This window comes from Colletotrichum abscissum, assembly GCF_030869225.1.
Source record: "Colletotrichum abscissum strain IMI 504890 chromosome Unknown Scaffold_38.1, whole genome shotgun sequence".
Lineage (NCBI taxonomy): Eukaryota > Fungi > Ascomycota > Sordariomycetes > Glomerellales > Glomerellaceae > Colletotrichum > Colletotrichum abscissum.
This window is the reverse complement of record NW_026850298.1, coordinates 471,937-482,201: the sequence shown is the minus strand read 5'-3', so window position 1 is coordinate 482,201 and position 10,265 is coordinate 471,937. Positions and strand designations below refer to the sequence as shown.

General features: G+C 52.5%; 2 protein-coding genes across 2 annotated transcripts; both read right to left on the bottom strand.

Annotated features, from left to right (window-relative positions):
• Positions 1–585: 585 nt before the first annotated feature.
• CABS01_12610 (uncharacterized protein) lies at positions 586–816 on the bottom strand (the record flags this gene model as incomplete). The annotated part of the gene is made up of 1 exon (XM_060545963.1): positions 586–816. The coding sequence occupies one exon, from the start codon at positions 814–816 to the stop codon at positions 586–588; it is 231 nt and encodes a 76-aa protein (XP_060396498.1).
• Positions 817–8,323: 7,507 nt separating this feature from the next.
• CABS01_12609 (acyltransferase) lies at positions 8,324–9,299 on the bottom strand (the record flags this gene model as incomplete). The annotated part of the gene is made up of 2 exons (XM_060545962.1): positions 8,324–8,742; positions 8,807–9,299. The coding sequence occupies 2 exons, from the start codon at positions 9,297–9,299 to the stop codon at positions 8,324–8,326; spliced, it is 912 nt and encodes a 303-aa protein (XP_060396497.1).
• Positions 9,300–10,265: the final 966 nt, after the last annotated feature.

Here is a 10,265-nt window from a genome sequence, read left to right as displayed (position 1 = left end):
TTAATATATTATATTATGTTTTTATTTTTATTTTTATTGTTATGCTTAATGCTTATTTTTACTGTTGAAAATCCCTGATTTTGCGGGATACTGTGCGCTGTATGGACACTAATGGGTCCCCACTGTACACAGTAGGTAGGCACTTGGCTGGGCAGGTAAGGTAGTGTAAGGTACCTACTGTGGTATTCATAGGCACGGGGTACGTACAGCAGGTAGGAAAGACGGGACAAGAGAGAGGGCGGAGAAGACCACCAACTCACCACCGCACCACCTCGAGTCACACATTGGACGAGACGGGAATCGGGACACTGGCCCTGCCCTGAGCCCTGGCCATTGCATCACGCTTCGGCTTCGCTGGGCTGGTGGAGGGGCAGCCACTTGGGGGTGACCACTCGGAGGTTTTGTCCGCTGGAAACAAATCAACAACGGTCCAGCGGACAGGGCAGAGTTGTTGTGGTCAGTCCCAGGCTTCTTGCTTCAAGGTTCCGTTCTCACTCAGTATCACCAGCACGGAGCTGCCTTTACAGATACCCTTTGTTTCTTTGCCTCATCGCCATCACGGTCTCTTTCCAACTGCCTCAGGAGTCACGACACACGTCGCCCGTCACTCATGTGCCTCATTGGCATCCCAGGTATCAGGGAGACGGAGAAATCGGGGGGCTCCGAAGACCCGCGGAGGGGTGGGGACAGGAAAAGGAGGAGGAAGAGGAAGACGGCAACCCGGGAAAAGAAACGAGTTACCAAGGACAAGACGAAAATCAACAACGGCCATGCAAGAAATCCTGCGCAGCAACACTTACACAGTACACCATGCATCGAGACCCTCCAAACCCACGGCCTGCCTCGCCCTACCACCCTCAACTCCCGGCCTTTCGCACACCCACACGCAACCCTTCTGGTGTTTGTACGGATAGAGCGACAGTCACCGTGCTCGGCAAAGAGTCGGTCGTATCATATCTCTCGAGCTTTGTTTTGCTTTCCTTATCTCTGGTGTTACTATCCATCTCCCTTGCGCCCTCTAAATGGTAACAAGAACGGACTCGGCGGGCAAATCAACGCTTTCGTCCCCTCTCTGCGGTGTTGCTCTTTTGCCTTTACTTCCGACATGATACACGTACTGCACCCCTTCTTCAAACTTCAGCCCAAGACGACCTTGTCTTTACACCAAGGGAGAGCGCCAGAAACACCAGCCCAAAGTTTGACACGACCACATGGGAAACTCTGCTCCTCCTGCTCCCTTGCGCGGCACGCTAGCCACAACATGCCTGTCTCTCGCAAAATGCCATTCATGGCCCATGGATCATTAATACGGAGATGGGCGCGGCTTATTTACCACCAACTCAACCGGACCCTCCAAAGACATCTCTCCAAGGGTCCACCAGCCAAATGCCATTCTCGCAAACACGGCTGTCCCATCTTCGGTCCTCCAACTCTCGGCCCCCGCCTTCCAACGCCGAAGCCGAGGCCACTATCCACATGGTCCGTCACAGGGGACACAAGGACAACAAGCTAGAGCACATCTATTTTTCAACGGTCACTCCTCCACTCCAATTCCGTTGTCGAGCGACGTAATTCAGTACCACCTATGACAGAGTACAGGGGGCCTTTTGGTTAGCAACAACCCACGCAACCCTTGTTTGTCTAGCTGACACCGCTCGACTTTGGATGGATGACATCCGCGTTTCCGCCGGTTAGTCAGTACAAGCCGATGCCGCATGTTGGTCCCGCCGGGGACAAAAGTGCAGGGCATGCTAGATGGCACTTGCATTGGGGCTTCCCGTCCCAGCCCATGCCATCGTGGTGAGACACCATCAGCTGGTCTCCTCATCAAGAGGTGTCGTAGCTAATTGGAGAGGAAACCTCCTCTCGAAGTGTCAATACTCAACACCCTCGTCGCGACATAGCCATGGGTGGCTTGCTAGTATCCTATCGTGCCACGAGATAGCCCTTTTGGTGCATTCTATTCGGAATACACCGTCACATTCGCGGTACCACGGCACCTCAGCCTGTTGGCCCTATCAAAAACAGAAAAGTCTCCGCCTAAAGCTGTGTTTGCGTTTAATACTCGCTGCCCGCGGTTTCCTGCGTTCCTGCTTGACCATAGGGTCCTCTTGACGGCGCCGCCGGTCCCAGGTTGTCACCCCTCCTTTGTTTTGGGGGCTGCGGATCTCTGTGAGGGACACTCAGATCGTCGATGGGCCATCCGGGATGGATCCCTTCGAGAATGCAAACGACCTGGCTCCGGCCGACCCCTCAGACTGCGCTGATCTCCATTGGGCATCCCCAGTCCGGGGTGTCTCAAGTTTACAACAAGTGGCAGAGAGATTGAAATCGCCTCGTGCTGTTTCTAACCACGATGAAGCCGGAGCAAACGGTGTTCAAACAACTTCCTGTCCAATATCAACGCTATCTCAGAGAAGACCCAGAGAATCATAGATCCCACGGAAAATCCATTGGCATCTATGGATGAAGCCAATAGAAATTGGTCCTTGACTAACGTTCATCGGCTCAGATAGGAAGGGTGACGACGAGTGAATTACTACACTTCCTATCCACTACAACTCAACCGATTACATACAGAACCAATTCTCTTCAAACGGAGGTTGCAGAGCCTCGAAACAAAGGCAGTCTAAACTGGTCATTCAATGGGGGGACTCTGCGAATGCCTGACGTTGCTTCGTACTCCTCCACACGCGCCTTTGAGTCTTTGCCATGACTGCTGGCATTCCCAGTTTGTCATGGCACGCGTGCCACACCCACGAATTTGTACACACCTTTTCCATGGCAAACACCACCACTGCAGGACAAGTGTTCAGCAACCCTTTCGTGCAAGGTCTTAGGTAACGTTCTCCGGTGTGCAGCTGCATGCTCCTCTATCTGCTCACCGGTCACCTCGGCCAGATCTCGACATGACGTTGAAGCGTGCCATCTTACACACTCCCATTGCGTCAACCTCAGCAAAGATAGATGTGTCGTCGACCAAATTGCCGTAGAGAAACGCCGTTAGCCACCTTGCAGCCTGCCAGCGATTCAGGGGCGCCACCCAATGCCCGGGGTGCTGTGGAACGGTATGCGAGTTGTCAGCAGAGCAAAAGGAGTCTCGAAGCCGGAAAGACTGTCGCGAAGAAAACGTGCTCCACACGCCGCTCCGAGCGACGACCCACGCGAGGAGTCGAGACAGGCTTGACAGTGTTATGAACCCGTTTCGCCTGGGCCCAATGCACCTTCACAACGGCAGTTCACCACAGCCGCTGGCACCACCATCTCACGACGTTCATGTGAGGTGACAATACTATCTGCGGTGGTCTCCCACCGCCAATGCTGCTCACCGGGATTTCCCACCTCAATCCTGCTCTCTGGCATCCCCCCTACTCACTTGGACGCCTCACAGCTTTAATAGCTGAGATCGACTTCAACTCCCCCCAAGACGCCCGCGCCAAGCGTTCTGCCCGCATGATGTCGCCTTTCCCGCCATCCCTAACATCCAAAACCAATCGGCGATAGGGTGAGTTCAGAATCTCAGCACATTGACTACTAACGCATTCCTGAACATCGACTATCGAATCACCTCGAGTTCCCAGCATGCGGGGTGTGCAGCGTGAGCACATTGCTGCAACGTGCTGCAACGCGACACCCTCAAATGCTGTTTGTTTGACTCCCTCTATGCCTCTCTTCGACTTCTTTCTAATTCCTCGATGCGATCCGCTTCACCGACTAATCCGAGAATCTTCGTCATCCCGATCGCCCCTGCCGCTCACACATACCCTCCAACCTTCTATTCTATCAGAACACTAGCTTCTCGAAAGCCTTCTCGCTAAGAATAGTCAGCAAACTCATGGGAACGCTTACACTTTCCCAGCCCACCGACGGGGTAGTGGTGCCGAATCGAGATTCCGCCTCTGAATATACTCCCCCAGACATAGCCATGGCGTCCCATTGACAAGACTGGCGTACCCGGTTGTGCGCCCCCAATCGTCTGGTCCAACTAATCGAGCTGCCAGTCTTTCTTGTCTACTGACCACCTCTTCGTCTCTCCCATCGGCAGAGAGCTCAGATATCGATGATGATCCATTGCAATGTGCTCTATAACGCCTACCTAGGAGTGCTAGGTAAGCAATGACGGGTTTAACTCGCTTACCTTGCTCAGTCGAGTAGACTGTTCGTCCAAAGCACAAAGCACTGTCTTTCTCTGCCCAATGGTTTCAGCGCCGGAATGAATGAAGCGAGAGTAATTCGCGGCCCTGCCTGCTATCAGTCCAAAAATTCCACGGGACGCCATCCCAAACATGCCAGAAGCTCAGACGGCGAGAGTTTTCCGATTAGAATTAGCCCCCTCCTTTGCCGCAACCCCAGACAACCTTAACGACTCATGCTACTGCATGTCTCTCTGTCTCTGAAAGTCAGACTTTAGAGCAGCCGCTGCGCCGGCGGTTGGGAGAAAGCCTCAATTACCCCAGATCCATCCTTGGCCCCGGCTTCATGCCACAGACCGTCAGACAGACCCAGCTCCGGCTTCTCTTCCGCCTACAAGGTTGTGGGATCCTGCTGGATCGTCAAGTCAGCTGGCCGTAAAAGCACGGTCTTGGTCCCCCCCCCCCCCCCCCAAAAAAAAAAAAAAAAAAAAAAAAAAAAACCTTCTCAGTGCGTTTGTTCTGCCAATCTTAGCTCAACGCCGACTCGAACTCCCAGTTCTTTCTCATTGTTTCTCTTTTGGACATGACGTTCCCGTCCACTTTGAGAGGCGGCAGGCTGGCAAGGTCCCGCAACCGCTAGGTGTCTCGAACCTCAGTCTCTGTGAGAAGATGGGATGACTAAAGACGCCTCCCGCGATCTACAGAGGCGGTCAGTTCTGCTGATCGACGTCGAGCGGAGTGGACGTGGGCGGGTGACCTGGTGGCTGGGAGGCACAGAGGTCTCCTTGCCCAGCCTGTCATTCTCTGAATTGACTTTTCAGACAGTATTTGCATATCCCAGAAATTAGAACGGTTCTAGCGACCCTGTCAGTCACTGTGAGGTTACGGGCCGGAAGAGTTCGTTCAGATTCAATCTGTCCCTGTTTAACTCGCTACCGAAGGCCAATCCGGGTACAAGGTACCTTGTGCTTGTTAGCTGCGGATGTGTAGTAGGCAGTGCAAACTTTCCGAGCTGGGTTCTCCATGGATGTTTCTCTCACATATTAGCAGTCTATTATCAGTGGGAGATACTATAGGCATGTCTCAGAGTTTCTCAAGTTCCGCGTCTGTCTCATGGCCAAACGCTCGAGACGACACTACTACCTTACTTTGATGACTTTATGGCCCGCATTACTGCCGTACTTGTGAGCACACCAGTTCCCGGAGGCATCGATAATTTCTTCTCTCAAGAGAGCGATGTGTGTTATACCATTCTCTCGATAATAGCAGCAGCTACCTACTAGAGTGCCACGCACAGGTATACTAGTGAAGTAGGACAGATGACATACCCCAGATATGGGGTTTAAGAACAGATGGCTTGTTCTGAGACAGTTGTATAGGTATGTCTAATATTCTTTGGTATATTTGAGTATGCCATGGCTCAAGTTCTGTAACTCCATCCCAAATGCCATGAGATCGCTCAGCCACTTCGAGTATGCGGTGGACTGAGAGCAGGAATGTGGTCAAGCGCCGTTGATCTACATTCTATGTTAGTGTGACTAGTTCCAATTGAATGGGGGGCTTTTCAGGTGGCTTTTCGTCGATGAGACATCAAGCTAGGTAGGTGTTGCCTCAGCTCCAAATCCATCAAGACATCTCAGAAGACGTGGTCCTATCTTGGGTGCTTGGTTGGGTGGCAGCTGTGAGTCGGCAGCCTGATTACCTACCCCGCAAAACGATCCAAAGTAGAGGCGAGCAGGCAAGCTGAGCCATACTCGCGGTTGGTGAAAGTCATTGTCACAGCCGCAAAACGGGTCGGCGAAGAGAGAGGAATTCGCACGCATTGATAATGTCTTCATCTGGGCACTCCTCTTGACGAAAGTAACTGACAAAGGTAGTCACTCAGCCACATGAGAAGCACCAAATCCGGCCCATGAGCCTGAACCCCGCCCCCGAGACTGTCCAATCGGCGGATGGGGCCGGACCCAAGCCCCGCCAAAACGCCGTGATCCGTTCCCCGGCGACGTGATGGCCGTTCGGGCCCCGCCCCGAGTGGACTCGAAACGTGGCCGACGGTGAATACTCGAGGCCCGGCTTCCATGCTGATGCTGTGAAACTAGTCGTTCGACGACAGAGACCCGCCCGTCTGGTGAAGCGGCCTTGCACGGGTACAGTGCCGGAAGGAGAAAGCTTTTACGTTAAGGGGGGCCTCGACGTTTGCGCGGCTGGAAAGCAAGTGACCTCGCTCTATGAGAATTAAGAATGGAAGTGAACTCGAGAAGGATAGGATTAATGGTGGTCGAGGATACAGAACAAGATGCCACCTCACATTGCTGCAATTGTTTCTGGGGAGCCGGGGGGGGGAGCGGCGATGGAGTGTCTGGAAATGACCTTTTTGGGCTCGATAGGGGCTGAATCGGGGTAGAAAAGGGGGCTGCAGTGAGCAGTCTGCGCAGATGCAGAAATAAAGGCAGATACAGAGGCAAGTCTATCCAAAGCAAACTAAAGCTCCGATGGCCGCCGGGATATCGTCGTCGGAAGAGACGCTTGTCGCTCTCAGGATACGGCGCCTGGACTCTCAAGGTTTCGATAGCCGTCGACACGCCCTTTTGCCGCTAAGGGTGTTGGTACTTTCCCTGGTGACTTCTGGGGCAGTCAGGCGGTCCTGGATTGACTTCTATCGCAGATTACGGATTTACTACACTTTGAACGGCGAACGAGGTTGTCTCGGCCGATACGCTAGTTTCTTCAAGTCGAGCCTACCCAAAGGATTGTCTGACACCCATCAACATCACGTGGATCATGCGGGCAAGGATGACAAGACCATCTTGTATGAGACGGTTGCTTGGTAGTGGTGATAGTTTACGTCTCGAGATAAGGATTGGCAATGATGGTTGGATGCCCCGCTTGGCGGACGCGGCTCTGCTTCCAAGGTGCTTATCTAGCGTGGGGTGTTTGATACAAAATGGGATGGTGTTGCATGTGAAAGACCACCATGGCTGTCCACATTTATATCTGATATCTATAGCCTGGGGCTTGTCATCTAGACATGTCTGTTTCTCGCAAGATGTAGCCCAGCATGCATTCACACCAAGGACTTCTGGAGAATACTCTATGAACAACGGCGGGAAACAACGAAACCACACCGAGCACGTTTGATAATGTCTCGTTGATACTCGAGAGACGATCAAGTCCACTTGCCAATGCAGATATCATGTAAGGGTTCCTTCGAAAGGCGCGGCATGTGATCCAGCAACATCTAATAGAACGCCGGGGCATTCAGGAAATGGGTACGTACGGTAAGCTCGAGGTGACACAGAAGCGGCAAGGCGATGATTCGACAACAAGATAAGACCATCAGCCTGTCTCGGCTTAACTGGACCGACGAGAATGAGCATGATCGTCCGTCATTAAGACGTAATATGAGGAGCTGTGGGAGCTGTGGTAGTAATCACACATGACAACATTGATACAACGAAACTTCCCTAGCTTTGTGCGAGGGAAGCAATCCTTGTGTGGTTCGTATTCGAATGGCCTAGTCCTGTTCGACTGGCCCCCTTGCAGAAGTGAGAAAACCAACGACGTTCATTAGTCAGTTGGAACTTAGGTATTCATTGACCAGCGGCAAAGTTAATTCCTGTGCAATGACTGCTGGCCAACACTTCAACGGTCATGATAGAAGGCTTGCCAGCATTGGAAATGAATGTGTGCCACAATATCTACGACTGCGTGGAACGGGACGGAGCCTTGCTGTCATAAAATATTCACCCATATCTTGAGTATAAGGAAGTCTCTGCGTGCGCCCTCGTCACGAAGCTTTTGCACAAGAGTGTTGCGTAGTCGCAACTGTCGTGATGGCCCGAATAGCGAACCAATATCAATGCCCGGCATCTGAGAATAGTCGTCTCTTTCCCGTTAGAACAAGCGTAGAAGTCATCAGGGAATCAGACGAAAGCAGCAGGATTGATTGATAAGTTTTAATTACATTATGGAAAGGCCATTGCAGAGCGCTTTCCGTAATATGGCCGCTCCAAAGGGGAGGAGTGACGTGACTGCCTCAAACACTACCTTATGCGGCACTTTCCATCTCCTGATACTGTGGCCGACCTGTTTATCCGTCACGCGTATACTGACGGAGTACATGCTGTTTCCAATCTTCACTTTCCCAAGACGGTTCCCCGGCTTGGCCGTGAAAACCGTGTCAAAGAGCTTCAAGTCATTGAAGCCCACTCGGCCTTCTTCACATCCAGCCATTCCCCCTTTTCTACCCAGAGATTCTCTAGCCACTTTGCCAGCTTTTCGTCATCCGTCGGTAGAGTCTCGAGGGGAAACCTGCGAACATGGACGTGAAACTTGTATCCAAGTCGAGAGCTCAACCCGGGCACGCTCAAAGTGTCCCACATGGTCGGCGCCGCATGGAAATCTTTTCCCCTCTGATACGCAATCGTCACATCGTACACGGCCTTCACGTGGGCCGCCTTCCTGAGGTGTTGGACGGTGGTAATGAATCCTTTCGTCCTAGGATACAGCAAATGCATAGGCTGCGGTCGACCCGACTCCTTGCACCAGACGATTGACTGCTCATACTTCTTCTGTGTGAAACGAGTGGCCTCGCTGAAGCTGATGAGCCCTATTTATCATCATCAGTAAGGTGTCCGCCCTGAACGGGAAAAACTATCAACTGATGCACTTACAGGTCGGCCACTGCCTATTGACGATACCCGAGAATGCCCTGTCAAGCTCATGCTTGTCTTTGGCCCAGTTACGACTCACCATGGGCATACCCATCGCCCATAGACCCCAACCAAGAAATGGAACTATCCGCAGCTGGATCTTGGCAAAGTAACGGCAACGGCCTAGCATCTCGGCTTTGATCGCGAGAGCTTGGATCATGTAAAAGTCCGCCCATCCGACGTGGTTGGCGACTACTACAGCCGACTCCCCGCGGGGAAGGGCATCGCCGGAAAATGTAATGTTGGCGCCATTATATCTTTCAAAGATGATCTGGATCCAGTACCAAACTGTCTCGGCGATCCGTGACGAGGAGTTGTACACGAAGTCCGGAGCGAGCCATTTCAGCGGGAGCTGGAGTGAGATGGCGGTATCTGCCAAAAGCAACCAAAGAACCCACGGAGCTAGAATGGCAGCTCCTCGGAAGTGAGTGAGCACGTTGCCGTGGCCAGCCATGGCCGTTGAGTATTCAATCGTCAAAGCTCACTCTAGTGGAATCCGAGACCGAGGCGTAAGAAGATGAATCGATGCACGAAAATGATGACACTCTGAGTTCTTTCGCAACTGGCGACGTCCCAAAAGAAAAGATTAAGGTTGGCCGTCTAGTGAGCGAGCCGAAGCGCGGCAAACCGATCTACAACCCAAGACACCCTGCCCTAGACCAAGGGATGTTTCGAAAGGGAGCCGCGTGCGCGCGTGACCTTTAGGCCAGCAGATCAAGGGTGAAGGTTTCGAACGAGCGGGCGATGATCCGGGGTTCACTCGTCTCAAAGATGCGCGTTCCTCTTCGCGTTCAGTGGATGAGCACAATTACAGCCGTATTCCTTGCTGCCAACGAGGAGGAAGCTCTGAAGTGTGGCAATCATGGGCTGAGGATCTTCTCACAGGATATGATTGCAACAGTATGGGAATCGGGGAAAAGGAAACACGATGCTACTGTGGCTGGCTTCTGTTAGCAGAGACGTCCGGTCCCGCCCAAGTTCCTAAACGGGTTAAAATGACGGCATGGACTTTTGGCAGAGGTCAATGATTGATCTCCGTGGGCCGACTGACAAACGGCGGGCTTAACTCAATTATGCGAGTGAGGAACCCCTCCAAACCACTCAAAGACAGGGATTTCACGTTCCTGGCCGTTAATCACATGGGCCGAGCCTGGAAGGTCTCGAAGGGACGAGTGAGACGTCCAAGTGCCAGCATTGAGGCACCCGAAAGCCCTACGACGTGCCGAATTTCATTCGACATAGGACGAGATGTGCACACTGGGCACACAGACAGAGGGGTGCTCGAGTGTCAAGGTTGGCTGCATATATAAGCAGTCGTATGTGCGATTTCAAAATGCTCAAAATAGGCCATGGAGTGTGAGGTCCAGTTAAGGGACTCTTGGCTTTTTTCCCGGCTCGTCCGATGTCGACGCCGCCATTG